Source organism: Ranitomeya imitator, chromosome 2 (assembly GCF_032444005.1).
Source record: "Ranitomeya imitator isolate aRanImi1 chromosome 2, aRanImi1.pri, whole genome shotgun sequence".
In the NCBI taxonomy this organism is placed as follows: Eukaryota; Metazoa; Chordata; class Amphibia; order Anura; family Dendrobatidae; genus Ranitomeya; species Ranitomeya imitator.
In genome coordinates, this window is record NC_091283.1 from 688,275,727 (window position 1) to 688,294,699 (window position 18,973).

General features: G+C 40.5%; 1 protein-coding gene across 8 annotated transcripts in view; it reads right to left on the minus strand.

Moving 5' to 3' along the window:
- Nucleotides 1–18,973, minus strand: part of KCNMA1 (potassium calcium-activated channel subfamily M alpha 1) — a 1,262,580-nt gene that overhangs the window by 222,241 nt on the left and 1,021,366 nt on the right. For 5 of the 8 annotated variants that reach the window (XM_069753065.1, XM_069753066.1, XM_069753064.1 and 2 more), the window contains exon 19: nucleotides 5,711–5,878. The exons of the other annotated variants lie outside the window; for them this stretch is intronic. In XM_069753065.1, the coding sequence (XP_069609166.1) occupies nucleotides 5,711–5,878 (168 nt within the window). The remainder of the gene's footprint in view (nucleotides 1–5,710; nucleotides 5,879–18,973) is intronic. 8 annotated transcript variants of the gene reach the window in all.

Consider the following 18,973-nt stretch of genomic DNA (forward strand, 5'->3'; position numbering starts at 1 on the left):
TCACCTGCTGTATGTGTGCCATTGTATTCGTATTTTCTGGCATACTCATATTAAATGCTTATACTTAAGGAAGTGATATGAGCCTGCCACCACTCCTGCCGATCAGTTGATTGAATAGTCACAATTCTTCCACAGTTTACCAAGCTGCACTGCACATTTATAGTTTTTACAAAAACTACAGAGATTTTATCCATGAAGAGAACGTGGAGCTGAACATAGGTTGGTGGGCAATGGATCCTCACTAGTCTAATTTTAATAAGTGATCCTAAAGCGAGGACATCAATTTCAAAGTCAAAAAAATCCTCTTTAGCTGTACCACTCTGCTCTGGCACCGAAAGTGATGACTGAACCACTCAACCAGCCTCAGGCTGCATGCCTCAGGTGACTTAAAGGGAACGTGTCACCATGTTTGGCCGATATGAGTTACGGCCACCACCTTTCAGGGCTGATATATATCATTCTATAATGCTGTATACAGCTCTGGCATAAATTAAGAGACCACTGCAAGATGTTCAGTTTGTCTGATTTTTCTCTTTATAGGTAGATTTTTGGGTAAAATGTAAATTGCTCTTTTATTCTATAAACTACTGACAACATGTCTTCGAATGTCCAAGCAGTAAAATTTTGTATTTATTTTCAGAAAATGAGAAATGGTCAAAAGAGCGAAAAAATACAGTGCTTGCAGACCTCAAATAATTCTAAGAAAACAAGTTCATAATCATTTAGAAACAACAAAACTAATGTTTTAACTCAGGAAGAGTTCAGAAAACAATATTTTGTGGAATAACCATGATTTTTAATCACAGCTTACATGCGTCTTGGCATGCTTTCCAACAATCATTCACACTGCTTTTAGGTGACCTTATGTCACTCCTGGTACTAAAAATTAAACAGTTCTTCTTTGCTTGATGGTTTGCGACTATCCATCTTCCTCTTGATTACATTCCAGAGGTTTTCAATGGGGTTCAGGTCTGGAGATTGTGCTGGCCATGACAGGGATTTGATGTGGTGGTCCTTCATCCACACATTGATTGACCTACCTGTGTGGCATGGAAGATTGTCCTGCTGGAAAAAACAGTCTTCAGAGTTGGGGAACATTGCATTGAGCAGAAGGAATCAAATGTTTTGCTAGGATAACCTTGTATGCGGCTGGATTCATACATCCTTCGCAAAGATTAACCTGTCCAATTCCAGCCTTGCTGAAGCATCCCCAGATCACCAATCCTCCACCAAATTTCACAGTGGGTGCAAGACACTGTGTATTGTACGCCTCTCCAGGTCTCCGTGTAACCATTAGACGACCAGGTGTTGGGCAAAGTGGAAAATTACACTCATCAGTGAAGGTTACCTTACTCCAATCCTCTATGGTCTAATCCTTATGGTCTTTGGCAAACTTCAACCTGGCTCTCCTTTGCTTCTCAATGATGAAAGGGTTTTTCCTAGCTTTACATGACTTGAGCATTGCATCTAGGAGCCTGCTTTGAACTCTTCTTGCCGTGCTCTTCACCCCAGCTGCCATTTGCCATTCCTTTTGTAGGTCACTTGATGTCATCCTGCGATTGCTGAGTGACATTCGAATAAGATGACGGTCATCCCGGTCAGTGGATAGTCGTTTTTGCCCTCTGCCAGTCTGTAGCTTGTTGTCCCCAATGTCTGCTGCTTGACCTTGTTGTAATGGACTGTCATCTTAGAAATTTTAACAGGTAACATGATGCTCACTGTATCCCTCTGCTAGTAAAGCCAGAATTGAGCACTTATTTTCCTCACTCAGGACTTTTTTTCAAGTCCTTTGGCATGGTTAAAAGTTATTTTTTCATTCCTATTACTTTTGAGATATTGAGATATTACTAGCACTTGTTTTGCCATCCAGCTTGTCCTAGTGCTAGAGGATTGTGAACACCACAGAAGAGTTTTTTATACTTTCCTTCATTAAAAATGATTTGGTTCAGGTGATCAGCTAATCAGAAGCACATTAAGTAGAATGAGGTGTACTCTGGTTGGAATTCAACTGACACTGGAATGGAATGACTGTCAGACATGTAGAGAAGTAGTTTTTATAAAACTGTGCAGTGGTCTCTTAATTTTTTGCCAGAGCTGTATATGCCCCTAACCCGATCTGTAACAGAAGAAAAATAATTTTTATTATACTCACCTGCAGCGTTCGAGGGGTGTCGCTGGTCTTGGTCCAGCGCCTCGCATCTACTTGCGATGTCGTCCTTCTTCTTGATTCATGTGGATGACTCATCCCTACATCATCCACAGAAGTCTCATCCTGTGAAGGCGTACTTCTCTGCCCTTTTTTAGGGCACAGCAAAGTACTGCAGTGCGCAGGCACCGGGAATGGTCAGAGAGCCCCAGAGCCTATGCACTGCAGTACTTTTTTCTGCCCTCAAGAGAAGTTCACCTGCACAGAAGCAGATGCCGAGGATACTTCTATGGATGACACAGGGATGCGTCATCCACACAAACCAAGAAGGAGGATGGCATCGCAAAAAAATGGGAAGTGCCAAACCAAGAAGACCAACACCACTCGAACCGGACCGTCCCACAGGAGAGAATAATAAAACTTATTTTTCATCTCTTACAGGTTGGGTTGGGGGCAGATATACAGCATTGTAGAATGCGGTATATCAGCGCTAAAAGGTGGTGGCTGTAATTCATAGGCAAAACTTGGTTACAGGTTCACGTAAAGAAAACTATCCAATGATGAATGGTTAAAGTCAGCTGATCCATGTGGTCTATCACAATCCGCAGTAGTCCTGAGACTGGATGGTGAAGTCATTGCTTCCGGTTCCAATGTAGACCACTAGATCAAGAAGGGTGACAGCAGAAGAATATCAGATATTTTGTTATTTTTACAGAATCCAACCCCCAGGTAGTGAATGACTTTAAGTCTAATTTATCCTGATATAATGTTTAATACTGATTAATGCTTACATACTGTACGCTATATCACATGAGCAAATACATAGGCAGAAAATGAAAATGAACATGCTCTGGAGCTTTGTTTCTCCTCTTACATTCAATTGTACAGCTTTAATTAATGATCCTTTGGGGACCTGAAATCTGGCAGGACCTGTAATGATCTAATGGTCTTTAACGAGCACCAAGTGTCCCAATATCACAAAACAAGATGTAAGATGCTAATTAATCATGACTAAGAATGTCTAGAGGATGATGCCGGAAGAAACATGATGAGGGGTAAACCTCAATGGTTCCTAAAGGACCACAGCTGCTGCCATTTTTAATCGTGCAGTCCTTTTAACTTTCACGTCTGGTCAGGTCTAATGAGAAGCTTACACCTCCGAGCTTTAGTCTGTATTGAATCAGGCCTGTCAAGACATGACTTTTACGTTGTCAGGCATAACACTTGTCATTAATCTTATTACAATTATACAAGCAAAAGCTATTGGATTGTTTGTTAATTAAACTACCAGTGTCTCGTCAGTGTTACTACTCCCAGTGTGGCAGCTGCAGTGATCAGATAATCTTTTATTTTTTGCTTAAACAAATCCATTATGTTGTATGTTTTTCTTAGATAAATTGAACAAATTAAAGAACTAAATGTCACTGAGAAAAAGAAACCAACTGACCACGTTACCATAGGCAAAACTATGATTTCCGTAAACTATTCCACATTTATCAAACAAACCAGTAAATGTCATAAAGCATCTTTAAATATCATAAATCATGTACAATTATCTAGAATGTAGCTAATAATGTTTGGCTATGCTACTTTTCATACAGCAAGTGAACAAGGTTCTTAGTGAAACTGATTGCTTTCTTCCAGAATAAGCTCCACTCTTGCCCATGGATTGCGTCTAGTACTTCAACTTTTTCTCCATAGAAGTTAATGTAGTTGAAATGCAATAACGCACAATATGTAAAGTAAACATACTGCACATGCTTTTTTCTTTCCTATACATCCCTTTCACTGAACTGGCAGAAATGAAATATGATGCATTATCGCAATATAACTAATCAGAAGCATGTAAACATTGATTTAAGGCAATCATGCTCAAAAATGAACAATTAAAATGTAATTATTTCTCAACTTTAAAAATATAAAATGCCAGTTGTATTCTGGACAGCTTGTCTACATATATAGCTCTGGCAAAAATTAAGAGACCACCACATCAAAACCCTGTCATGGGCAGCCCAATCTCCAGACCTGAACCCCATTGAAAACCTGATGATGGATAGCCACAAGCCATCAAACAAAGAAGAACTGCTTACATTTTGCACCAGAAGCAGTGTGAAAGACTGGTGGAAAGCTGCCAAGACGCCTGAAAGCTGTGATTATATAAATCATGGTTGTTCCACAAAATATTGATTTCTGAACTCTTCCTGAGTTACAACATTAGTATTGTTGCTTCTAAATGTTTATGAACTTGTTTTCTTTGCATTATTTGAGGTCAGAAAGCACTGGGTTCTTTTTTATTTTGACAATTTTTCTTTGTCAGAAAATATGGAAAATGTATTGCTTGGAAATTCGGAGACATGTTGTCAGAAGTTTATAGAATAAATGAACAATTTACATTTTACTCAAAAACATACATATAAAGAGAAAAATCTGATAAGCTGAACATTTTGCATTGGTCTCTTAATTTTTGCCAGAACTGTATATTTTACCTATAGTGCTCCCTTTCCAAACTATGGACAATAAACTATCCACTATTCTTCCTTTCATAGCTATTCACTAACTCAAGTAAAAAACAGGTTTATACATAAGGAAAAACAAACACCGACACCCTGCAGTCCCAGACTTATGCAACATGAGCAGGCACTGTGCTTTACAACTTGCTAGCGCCCTTTTGAGGCTGGTCAGATCGCTAGATTCAATCAGTCCCTGAACCCCTGCACTTTCCCCATGCTACAGCCTGGAAGAAAGCACAATTATAACAATGGTGTGACCATCACACTGTTCTAAATTCTCAGTCTTCAAGAGCATAACGCACCTTGGAAAAGCAGGGAGCAGTGTGTGCCTACAGATAGAAAAATATTTAGAATTGAGAGTCCTCAGTGGTTGATACCTTTTATTGGCTAACTAAAAAAATGGTAGCAAATTACAAGATTTCGAGACTACTTACGTCTCTTCATCAGGCAAAGACTAAAACAAATTCTGAAGAATCACATATTTATGCACAACATAGTGTAGAAAAAAAAAGGGGTAAAACCATGGATAAGCCAGGTGACATGAAGCAGAATTACCATGGGTGTACCATGGGGTACCAAGATATATTTCTTGCCTACAGATACTAACTTGAGAAAACCTCTTTAAGCCAGAATTCTGGCACATTTACCCTACTAAATCTCCTCATTTTTACCAATGGCAACTTGCTCCAATTGAAGTGGTTGTATTCCAGAGATCTTGGGAGCTGAATCAGTTATGGAGGTCCTCATATTTAAGAGGGTATCTGTGAGAAGACAACCCCTTTTAATGAAGAAAGTATCCACTATGCTTTTACTAATGTAAGTGGAGGAACAGACTTGTGCTCTGCAGTAAAGGGTAGTTAAATACATCAGCCCTTGTCACAAAGAAGTCCATCAACTACCTGTGTGTAAAAAAAATGTTTAGTGTTCTGCAAGGAAAGACATCAGAACTTTGATAAGGCCACTGGAACACAGACCACAGCACAAGACACGGGCGGACACGAGTACACAGGTACACACAGAGCACAATACATGGAACAGCATGGTTAAAACTTACAGCCACGAAAATTGGTGGAGAAATCATTAACAGAGACAGGAGAGAGTGGGAAGGCTCGTTCAAGGGTTCCCATGTTACTACGTATAGTGCCTGACATGCAAGTGCAGCTTATCTCAGAGCACCCCAAACAACATGCCTGCATCAGCCTCTTGCGGATGGACATCTTGGCTAAAATCATGGTAATAATGAAAGGGAAAGGAGAGGAAGAGTGGCAGATTAATGTAGGGTACAGAAAGAAAGACACTTATATATATTCATGTATATATAATTGGACACAAGATGCAGCTCAATGCAGTTATGATCAGCAGGAGACTCTATCCATTTGTGACAAAGGGAATTATATGCAAAGGACAGGATTCTAAAGGCAGCTTTGGCATGATGGAATATGTAGGACAAGCAGTTGTTATTCTTAGTGATAAGACAGCGGGAAACGGCAGAACTAGTCTTTGAAAGGCTGGCCACCATGACTGTATGGCAGGTTTGGAGCAGACTTAGCAAAAACCTCAATGTAACAGTAAGAATCAATATGCGTATCACTGAAAGATAGATCTTTAATTGCAAAACAATTGAAGCTGGAAATAGCAAAGCAATTATTTGTCTCTTTGTAAATAGATAAACATTTGATAAATCTCCATTAACAAGTTAGAAGAGAAAAGAGATGGGGAAATTACTTAAAACCCAAACACTTCATTACTAAATGTGTCAAATGAGTCTCAGATTCACTGATCATGTTACAGAAAATTATTAATATTGCACAATCACATCAAAGAGATGAATTGGAATAATTCAATTCTGTGTTGGTCACAGCAAATCTTTCTTGTGGCTGGCATTTCCAAGAGGCCTGCAGAGAACTTGGCCTAATAGACATGATTTGGTAATGAGATTGTAACTAAGTTTTGAGTTTTAGATTAAAATGAATACAAAAATGCATTGGTGTTTATAGTGATGACATACACTGAAGCAGAGACCTCACAAATATAAAACAAACTAAAGTTGTCATGCGTCAACATGCACATACATGCGTCTACGTCCTTCTACATCTTGCCTTGTGTAAAACTCTGCACAATGGGACATGATTGTACAAAGTAAGGATGCGCTTACACTTGCTGATTTGTTGCATTAAATGACCGACCATCAGCTAGATATTTACTGACCGGTGGTCATTTAATAGCCCGTTTATACTGGTTGGCCGTATATCCCAAGTGCTCAGGACTATTGGTAGTATATCGTTTTGTGCACATAGGCTGTCATTATTCTCAGCAGTATAAGCCCAGCTTACACAGGACGTCGTTCTCCCAGGAACAATGATTTTGAATCCAGCTTAAAGATCATTTCACCCAATGATTGAGAATTTTGCTTGTTCATTGGGTGGTCAGCAGTTTATACTGCCTAATAATAGGGGAACATGCATTCCTAAGAACACTCATTCGCCATAATCATCAGCTGGTGTTAATGCACCCTAGAACTTCAAGTGCTTTGCACAGTATGTGATCAAAGATGATATTTATCACTTTATAAAATGTGCTCCACATCATAGGCCAAAAGCTGAATGTTATTTACCCACAATTTCGCTTCTAATTGATCTATTGTATTAAAAATACTGGATTTACAGAGAAAACTGAAAGCTTTTTAACAAGCAATATATAAGTTGTATTTATCAGCAGCCAATAAAGAGTTAGGCTACTTTCACACTAGCGTCGTGCACTGCACGTTGCAATGCGTCGTTTAGGAGAAAAAAACGCATCCTGCAAAATTGCTTGCAGGATGCGTTTTTTCTCCATTGACTAACATTAGCGACGCATTGCGACGCTTTGCCACACGTTGCAACCGTCGTGCGACGGTTGCGTCGTGTTGTGGCGGACCGTCACCACCAAAAAACGTTGCATGTAACGTTTTTTGGCGCGTCTTTGCCATCTTTTCCGACCGCGCATGCACAGCCGGAACTCCGCCCCGCCTCCTCGCACCTCACAATGGGGCAGCGGATGTGTTGAAAAACAGCATCCGCTGCCCACGTTGTGCGGCGCTTTCACAGTATGCGTCGGTGCGCCGCAACGTCGCATTGCGACGTACAGTGCGCGACACTAGTGTGAAAGTAGCCTTATGTTGTAAAGCATACTGTGAAAGACTAGCGGCAGTGTTCACAATATATATATATATATCGCCCCCTCACCAGATAATTGCAAGCGAATTGGTTGTGTTACAACTTTGTTTCAAGATTTCATTGATCGATAAACATATGCAGGACAAAAAAAGCCACAGCATTTAAACAAATGGTGATATGCACAAACATTAAGCTGGCAACACAACAACAAAAGCTGCACATATTGTTTTGGGGCATGACATTTCAAAAGTCGAATAATATTATATTACTGAAATCACTAGACTCGTTACAATAAATAGGAGCTAGCAATGTACACATGGGTCTCCATCAAACACAGAGATCACAACATAACCAAAGTACAGACCACAAAAGCACAGAACAGAGACCAGACAAAAAAGCAGCAAGTAGGGCACCCAGTAACATAGACGTGGTGTCGTCACTGCTGGCCCCAGAATTGCCTTATGGCTGCAAGATTATATCTACTGTCCTTATAGCTGTACACATTGTGAGATATAAAAATGCTCAAGAGTTCACTTGTTATTCATAGCAGATGTAAGAAAACATTTAATACACTGTAAGAAAAGCATGATGCAGACAATAAGGAGGAATAGAGGTAAGTAAGGGTGGAAAGGGCAGAGGAGGTATCTGATATCATCCAAGCACTTAATGACTAAAACATAAAAGTCAGCATTATTTATAATAGTCTTGGAGAGACTAAATAACAGTAAAGTATAGAAATGATTTACACTGCATAGCGATATTATTGATAGTTCTAAACTATATGTAACAAAGTGTGAATATAGAATACTTTGCACTTAATTATATAAATGGCTTAGGTAATAGTTGGCAGTAAAACTAAATTGCCTGCAGTGACCTTCTTACCGTTATTACTACTACTGGATATACTGTACATCTATATAAAGAAGAAGCGAACTGCCGGAATCAGTGTCTGAACTCTTTCAATAGCGCCAAGAGAACAACTGTGCGGAATGTGATTTCCTGCAGCTGCTTTGCCTTATTACTTCCATTCCTTCAGAAATAAAACAGAAAACTGCAATGTAGTGTGTCTGTGAATATAAACTTTAGGATACGGCCACCAGTACAAGCTGCAGAAAATGCTGGCAGCAAATCCACAATTATATCCAGGGAAATCTGCACCTTATTGTGCCGATCTTGCAGCTGATTTTTCTGCATTTCTCAGCATCAATTTAACTAAACTAATTTAACTTCTAAATATTTGGCCAGTGTTGGTTATGTGCACTAAGGGCTCTCTGTGGTGTTCAAAAACGATGGCCCCATTCAGCAATTACATTATTTAAGTCCCTTTTCTTTTTTTGTCTTAATGTTAATTGTGCCAAATTCATCAAAATGGCACACACGGTTCACTAATTTGGCACAAAGTAAAAAAAGGGCTTCTTTCCTATCTTTATCCATTCTTGCAACCTTTTGAGCAAACGTCACATCTTTTTCAAAATGTTTCAAAACTACACCAAGGGGCCCAGGAGTGGAATTGTGCTAAATTTTATAACTTTTTAAAAAGTCGCAATTGTTGAATCAGGCAGAAACATTTGTAATCACTAAACTCCGCACACAAAGCGGAAATAAAAAAACAGGTGAGTACATGTACAATAAACTTAAAAAAATGCAAATTGGATGCAAATATAAAAAAGAAGCCAAACGCATAAAACTAGACAAAAAACAGGTGCAAAGGCAATGATGAATCAGAGTTTATGAAGCAGAAACAACTTCAAGAATGCTCCTTTTGGGGGGAGTTTTTGATGTTTTTTCTTTCATTGAAAGGGGGTTTCTGAGTTCGAGAATGTCCCTTTCCCCCGCTGTAGTTTGAAACAAAGTGTTCTTTACTCATCATTCTTGGGTCCGGCACTGAGTCTCTGCCACTGATCCCAGTATCTGTTATACCACATGGACAGTGATGTAGCTAGTTACCTCTGACAAGGTTGTGCCATCAACTCGGGCAGAGCTACAAGCTATTGCGCCGTTAACGTGGTGTCAGTTCTGCAGACAATAACAGACCCATGAGCAGCAATGGAAACAATACCGGTTCTCCAGAGGGTGCGTAAAGAAAACAAAGTTTAGTTCAGGAAGAGGAGTTTTCCTACACAAGAAAACCTCTCCTGAAGTGTTCTCTGAAGAGGTTTCAAACAGTTTTGGAAGAGCTTTACCCTACAGTGCTCTTTTCAGCCTTTTGATGAGACAGTGTCTATTGCCATTCGGCATTATTATGGAGACTGGCTGCCATTGAACTCAATAAGGAGGTTCTACAATAAAACTGCAATTTATCTGCAACAGAAATCTACATACTGTGGATGAAAAATGTGCACAGCAGGTCAAGTACTCAGCTAAGGAAAATAGCCACAGCATATTTCAAAGCCCCATTCACTTGATGGACAAAATTTCCACACCAATTATGGTACATCAATACCAATGATATAGAAAGTAAATAGTTGCATATTTACTTCATTTTTAATGGAACAATGAGGAATGTCCATATAACTCTGCTGGCTGTGCCCTCATCCAAGGCACCAAGTAGCCGTACAATCAATAAAAGAAAAAATAAATCAGCCATTGGGTAGGACAGTCCTCTGGTGGGTGGACTTTTGGCCGCACAGACAGCCACATCATGCGGCTGTACTCTGATTAAGGTGGAAGTTTATTAGTCATCCCTATTATTTTGTCTACTGTTTACAAGAAGGTTGTATTGTCAATCAGCAATTTTTATGCCTGCATAAATATTGCAAATGAATGTTTTCTCATGTTTTGTTTAATTTCTTATGATCTAACTGCATATGTATTGTTATTATACAGACTACGCCAAAAATAAATGTTCTTTCTTGTAATTTTTCATTTTGCATCTCCATGTGGCCCTCGGTGCTTCCAGCTTCACATAGTTGAATATGTGGTCCAATTGTTACACAGCTAAAATTTTATTTCCCCGCAGCACCTTGCCTCTCCTCAGTGCTGCAGTCCCATTTTTTTCTGCTGTGTGCTCCTGATTAGCTCCATCTCTCTGAATTGATGACTTTGAGCTGTGATGGAAGGCACTTGGCTGATGAATGTGTTAAACAGGACAGGCTTCCAAGCAGCATTGTTATACTGTGCTCAATATAGCTGCATGCACCACAAATATTTTGGACATTATCAAGCTAATTTATGTTTAGAATACACTCTATTATTTTGTGCGGTCCTGTACAGTAGTCTGTCAGCTCAAATTTAACTTGTAGAAATGTGTATTTCTACACAATATGTTATTTGGGTTTCAGCAGATTGACAGTCCTGCATTCCATTAGTCCTGCATAATGGAGCTTACTTTGCAAAGTTAATACAAGTGGGGCTGAGCTGTGTTTGCTAGCTATTGTTGCCAGATCAAAACTTCATATGTTGCATTTTTGAAGCATATGGAGGAGGATTATCTTCTGTCATATGCATCAACAGGGTGACATTTACAGTTTTACATCACTATTCTGTCAGAAGCAGAAATCAAACTTGTATTAGTTGCAATGCAGGCAGAGAAGAGCGGAGTGCAGGACTCTTGTTACGGATCACGAGTGTAATGCATGTAGACTCATATTCACTGGTAGCTGACCTTACTCCTTTTCAACCCTGCTCCAGGAAACACATCATTGCAGCTTTGACCTGCCTAATCACACAGTGGTAGTGATGTCACTTTGCTTATGCAGCATCAATAGTAAAAAGATCCAATGTTAAAAAAAATAAAAAAATAAAGAATCATTATATACTCACCTTCCGGCGCCTGCGACGCTCCAGGCCATGCATTGCGGTCTCGTGAGATGATGACGTAGGGGTCTCGCGAGACCCCGCTACTATATGCAACGTGGGCTGTGTTATATGCTACTTGGCTGTGGTTATTTCTCTGCTGTATCTGTGCATCATGAATCGCGGTATGTGTTAAAGGGGGGCCCACTGAGACTCTTTCGCCTGGGGCCCTCAAAAACCTGGAGTCGGCCGGCCGTGAACAATCAGCAACAGGCACAGTCCGGCCACGAATTGGCACGGAATTTGAACCACGCTTCGCTAATTGGTCGAGCCTGGCTGGCCAAATCCTGTGTAGAAATTGCATTATTCTGAAAACTTCATAAATAAACTACATACATATTCTAGAATACCCGATGCGTTAGGCCACCATCTAGTGTCACTATAATTATATGTCAGCGCTATATAAAAATAAAGATTATTATTATTATTATTATTATTAAACACAAAAACACTACATCTACATTTAGACAGAACATTTACAGATCAAGAATGGAATCGGACATTAAACAGCACATATACAATCTCAACAGATACAGACATACATACATGTATAGACACAAAAGGAATAGTTTCACAAAAAGGCTTGTTTTTTACTCCAAAAATACAGCAGTGCATCTGGTAAAGGCATGTGCAGGTACCATGGAAAAAAGGGCATCCTACCATTTCAACCAACATATAGCACAACCTTTAATCCAGAATGACATGCCCATTTTCTTTGCACTTTTTACTAGTACTAATTTGTTTTCTAAAGGTTTACATTTTGGGTGCTGCCACATTTTTGCTTGTTGATTATAAACTGTTTTACTGTATGTTATAACATGCTGCTTAAAGCATAAGAAAAAAAAGAAAAAAATACAGTTCAGTGATGCCAACCCTACTTGTTTCTTGTCCAACTGAAATTCAATGGCAATTTTTTCGAATGTTGAAGACATGAGTTACCTTAAACTAGCTGGTTGTTAGGGATATAAGTTCTTAGTTATTGTCCAGTTACCAGACTGTCAGATATGACTAAACTATTCATCCAAATGGTGGATTAGCATTGTGCTGACTAAAAGAATGAAAAAAAAGTGGCTTAGCAGCTGTCAAACCAGGAAACGCCCAATCTCAGGCTGCAGTATTAAAGTTTTTTTTTAATAAATTTAGATTTTCATGTTGCACTGGACATATGATGTAATAGTGGCTTCAGAGCGGAATAAAACTATTGTTTTTTTTCTTTTTATCCTCGCCTATCCATAGCAGACATACTAGTAATGAATTGAGTTTGGCACCTAATGAGTTAATTTTCATTAAGTTTGTGAGGTTATCATCAGATAGTTATCACCAGGGGCATGTACTTCTTCTCTCTGAATGACGTTGCCCAATCACAACTAGGCAGCAATACAGCAGAAAAAGAACAGACCCCCCATGATAGCTAGCTGCCAGCTGGTTTCTCAGTGTGTGAAATGTAATGAAACAGCTCTGATCTCATGGTCTAACCTACTACATGATTATACAGTGCTGGGAGAAGAGCACAGATGACTAACAGCAGTCAGTGTAGGCGCAGCACAGCTGAGTTTAGTTGTGTCACATTATTTCTCCTGTTATATTTCTGTTATATTATTTCTCCTGTTATAACACCTTTGCTGTATTGTCCCTCCACCCACAATAGCTGGCTGGAGAAGAGAGTTCCAATGTGTCAGACTTATTTTTGTTGTTATCAAGGCAACTTGTATTCACTCTGCAGTGATCAGAACAGGGGTCATTACATCTCACACAGGAGTAGCCCAGAACAAGAAGGCTATGTCAGTGTGAGGCATATATTGGCAAGATGATTTGATCTCACTGCAGAGTGAGCACAAGTTGAGCACAACAGACATAAGTGTAATACTATGAAATCTCTGGACAGGCAGTGTTGGGGCAGGGGCAGTACAGTAGAGGTGACAGTGTTATGAGAGGAGGGGAGCTGACAGAGGAGTTTGTAATCTGACACAACTAGTCTGATGCATTCCCTGGCCGGCTTCTCCCTGTCTTGTTTTGGTTGTTTTACAGGTCTCTCATGTGTACATAGGGCCGGCTTTTTAAATTAGGTTTGCAATTACACAGCCAGGCCCCGATTCATGCTGCCCACAGTTCTAATGAGTATGACTAATGACTGTCTCCCCTTCATGAGTAACCAGAGACAAGTCTGGGACTGTCATCCGCCAACATTGGTCACATGTGCATTAGGGTACCGTCACACTATAACATTTCGATCGCTACGACGGTACGATTCGTGACGTTCCAGCGATATCGTTACGATATCGCTGTGTCTGACACGCAGCAGCGATCAGGGATCCTGCTGAGAATCGTACGTCGTAGCAGATCGTTTAGAACTTTCTTTCATCGCTGGATCTCCCGCTGTCATCGCTAGATCGGTGTGTGTGACACCGATCTAGCGATCTAGCGATGCGATCCAGCGATGCGTTTGCTTGTAACCGGGGTAAACATCGGGTAACTAAGCGCAGGACCGCGCTTAGTTACCCGATGTTTACCCTGGTTACAAGCGTTAAACTAAAAAAAAAAAAAACAGCACATACTTACATTCTGGTGTCCGTCAGGTCCCTTGCAGTCTGCTTCCAGCACTGTGACTGCCGGCCGTAAAGTGAAAGCAGAGCACAGCGGCTGTGCTTTCACTTTCACTTTACGGCCGGCAGTCACTGAGTGCGGGAAGCAGACTGCAAGGGACCTGACGGACACCAGAATGTAAGTATGTGCTGTTTGTTTTTTTTTAGTTTAACGCTTGTAACCAGGGTAAACATCGGGTAACTAAGCGCGGTCCTGCGCTTAGTTACCCGATGTTTACCCTGGTTACCCAGGGACCTCGGCATCTTGGTCGCTGGAGAGCTGTCTGTGTGACAGCTCCCAGCGACCACACTACGATTTACCTACGATCACGGCCAGGTCATATCGCTGGTCGTGATCGTAGGTAAATCGTATAGTGTGACGGTACCCTTAGGCAGATGATGCCAGGGACAGTACCACCTCACGTCTCTGCACAAGGCCAGAATCTAATGAAGGGCTGCCTTGTAGAGTTCTGACTAGAATGGGTTTTCAATCATTGATGAAAGAACCCCTATGTGGGGGACATCATATTATGCAGCTATGCCATTGAAGGCTAGTTGAGGAGGTTGTATCCAAAACTTGACAACCTTTTAAGTGCATCATTTTGTGGCAATTACTGAAGTTATAAATCTCTAGGAGGAAAGTCTCTCTGACACGCAGTAAAGCAATTTTGTCTGTGAATTCATTAGCTAGAGACAACGGTATTCACTACCTGTTGCCCCTTCTATAATCCAATAGACCATATTTTACTTTAGTATACAGCTGTCTAAAATAAATATCCTATCACATTGCCATGCGTTTGATAGTTCAGGTAGAAACTGCTGTATTTTCTACACAGTCACATTACACAACTGGATAAAATGTGGAGGTTCATGCACAGGACCTTAGTGATGTAACACATATCCTAAAACGTGTGTGCAGCTATCAGGCCACAAAGACCTCATAGCTGAAAGTGAGTCTCCTGCTCACTACAGAAATCTCTGTATGTACTCACAATAAATAACTAATCAGAGAGTGTCCAAGGCAGCAAATAAAGCAAACAGTGTAGGGACACGTGGATAGAAAGAGAAAAAAAGACAGTAATTATTAGCATTCACATTGATTTTTTTCCTCCTTTTAATTTCCTTACAGACTATGATTAACTTTTGTACTTTTAGTTCTATGTTTCTAGAGAAGTACCAGAGCATTGGCACCCCCAAAAGAAAAGTCAGGAATTAATGTCATTTCAAGAGGATTTGTTGCATCAGCTCGCCTTTTTTAGTAGATGCTCTGTTCCTCTGGTATTCCCTCTGGAAATGTCCATAAACAAATTTATATTTCAGACTGAGCAGGTAAATACCTTATTAACAAGTTAAATGGTAACTCTCAAAAGTCAATTTATTCATATACAGCTCTGGAGAAATTGAGAGACCACCACTAGTGTTGAGCATTCCGATACCGCAAGTATCGGGTATCGGCCGATACTTGCGGTATCGGAATTCCGATACCGAGATCCGATACTTTTGTGGTATCGGTATCGGATCCATAGGGATGTGTAAAATAAAGAATTAAAATAAAAAATATTGATATATTCACCTCTCCGGCGGCCACTGGACATCACGCTGGTAACCGGCAGGCTTCTTTGTTTAAAATGAGCGCGCTTAGGACCTGCGAATGACGTCGCGGCTTCTGATTGGTCGCATGCCGCTCATGTGACCGCCACGCGACCAATCTGAAGCCGCGACGTCATTCTCATTCACTAAACTCCTAATTCTAGGAATTAAGGACCTGCGAATGACGTCGCGGCTTCTGATTGGTCGCGTGGCGGTCACATGAGCGGCACGCGATGAATCAGAAGCCGCGACGTCATTCGCAGGTCCTAAAGGCGCTCATTTTAAACAAAGAAGCCTGCCGGTTACCAGCGTGATGTCCAGGGGCCGCCGGAGAGGTGAATATATCAATATTTTTTATTTTAATTCTTTATTTTACACATTAATATGGATCCCAGGGCCTGAAGGAGAGTTTCCTCTCCTTCAGACCCTGGGAACCATCAGGATACCTTCCGATATTTGGTGTCCCATTGACTTGTATTGGTATCGGATATCGGTATTGGCGATATCCGATACTTTTCGGGTATCGGCCGATACTATCCGATACCGATACTTTCAAGTATCGGACGGTATCGCTCAACACTAACCACCACATAAAAACCCTGTCATGGGCAGCCCAATCTCCAGACCTGAACCCAATTGAAAACCTCTGGAATGTAATCAAGAGGATGATGGATAGTCACAAGCCATCAAACAAAGAAGAACTGCTTAAATTTTTGTGCCAGAAGCAGTGTGAAAGACTGGTGGAAAGCATGCCAAGACGCATGAAAGCTGTGATTAAATTTCATGGTTATTCCACAAAATATTGATTTCTGAACTATTCATGAGTTAAAACATTAGCATTGTTGTTTCTAAATTATTATGAACTTGTTGTCTTTATTTGAGGTCTGAAAGCACTGTTTGTTTGTTTTTAATTTTGACCATTTTTCTTAGTCAGAAAAAAAAATACTAAATGTATTGCTTGGAAATCTCAGAAGTTTATAGAATAAAAGAACAATTTACATTTTACTCAAAAATACACCTATAAAGAGAAAAATAAAACAAACTGAACTTTTTGCAGTGGTTTCTTAATTTTTTCCAGAGCTGTATTTCCAGGAGAAATAGCAAAGGAATCTGACAACATTGAGTTTGTCCTCTATTTGTTCATTGTCAGAAATATAAGTACTTACTAACTAAAAAAGAAACAAGGGTAGGTCTTTTTTAAGTATAGTGGATTGATAACTCTTGCAGATACAGCGGGGGAAATAAGTATTTGATCCCTTGCTGATTTTGTAAGTTTGCCCACTGGCAAAGACATGAACAGTCTATAATTTTAAGGGTAGGTTTATTTTAACATTGAGAGATAGAATCCTATATAATAATCGCCAGTTGGGATTTCCGGTCGCTGTCCCCGAATCCCATAAGGCACCATGGTAGTGTCACTTGCGCAGGCGCAGTTTGTGGCCAGCGCAAATGACATACAGGGTGTCTGGTGGTTGCTGGGCGATGCTGCGGGTGTCTCCAGTGCCTAGTGGTGCTGCGTGGGTGTCTGGCGCTGCTCGGGGCTCTGTCGACATTTTGCGACAGGCCAGAGCCCCGACACTTCCACGGTTCCGTGCGCGGTGGTCTCCGGGAATATGGCGCATGCGCAGATGGTGATCTCGGGACCAAGATCATGAGAGATAAGATCTCAGCTCTGAAATCTCCGCATGTGTCATTTTGACACTGCGCCAAACTGCGTAGAACGCAGCATGTTGCATTTTGTTGCAGCGTCAAAACGACGCATGCGGACGCATCCACATACATCGTCATGGCCTGCGTACCCAATGTTAAAGATAGGTACGCAGGACGCGTGCAGATGCAAGTGAAGCTGAATGGAAGAAGTGCGGCAGTGGGCGGGGCTTAACGGAGGAAGTACGCAGCCCTCTGCCCTACGCAAGTGTGAAACCAGCCTAAGCATATACAGATGTTAATTTCAGCAATTGTGGCTTTAAGTTTCCTCATCTCGGCATACCTAGCATGTCAATCTCCGCAAGGAGTAATGATACTTCTTGGAAACCTTTACAGCGTAATGTGCTACAAATAGTTTTCTTGGCCCCAGCTGGTCCCAGCTGCCTTGGGAACGTTAAGAAGTTCCCCTCATGTAGTTTTAGGCTGATCTCTCATCTTCCTCATGATCAAGGATACCCCACGAGGTGAGATTTTGCATGGTGCCCCAGATCGATGTCGATCGATGCTGATTTTGTATTTTGTATTTCTTCCATTTTCTTACTATTGCACCAACAGTTGTATCCTTCTCGCTCAGCGTCTTACGTATGGGTTTGCAGCCCATTCCAGCTCTGTGCAGGTCTATGATCGTGTCCCTGACATCCTAATAAAGATCTTTGGTCTTGCCCATGTGGTATAGGTTAGAGTCTGACTGATTAAGTGAGTCTGTGGACAGGAGTCTTTTATAAAGGTGACTATGTAAGACAGCTGTCTTTAATGCAGGTAATGAGTTGATTAGAAGCATCTAACTGGTGTGTAGGAGCCAGAACTCTTAATGGTTGGTAGGGGATCAAATACTTATTTGTAAAATGCAAATAAATTTATATAATTTGTACAATGTGATTTTCTGGATTTTATTTTTGATATTCTATCTCTCAATGTTAAAATTAACCAATCCTTAAAGTTATAGACTGTTCATGTCTTTGTCAGTGGGCAAACTTACAAAATCAGCTAGGGATCAAATACTTATTTCCCCCACTGTAGGCACATTATCACTACTGTGTCTTGTTTCGGTTCGCATTTTCTGTTCTGTTTGCACCTACTCTATCATATACAGTAGCATGTAAAAGTTTAGGCACCCATGATCAAAATCACTGTTATTGTTAACAGGTAAGCAAGTTGAAGATGAAATTATCTCTAAAAGGCTTAAAAGATAAAGATTTTACATTTCCTTTGTATTTTAGGCAAAAAAATATATACTGTCAATTTTTACATTTTAAAAATTACAACAGGAAAATGGGCCTATGCAAAAAGTTTGGGCACCTTGGGAGATTTGTATGCTCAGATAACTTTGACCAAAGTTTCAAACCTTAATTAGCCTGTTAGGGTTATGGCTTGTTGATTATCATCGTTAGGAAAGCCCAGAGGAAACTAATTTCCCAACTTTATAAAAACCCAGCCTCCTCTAACCTTGGGCAAAAAACAGCAGCCATTGGTTTTTCTAAGCAGCTG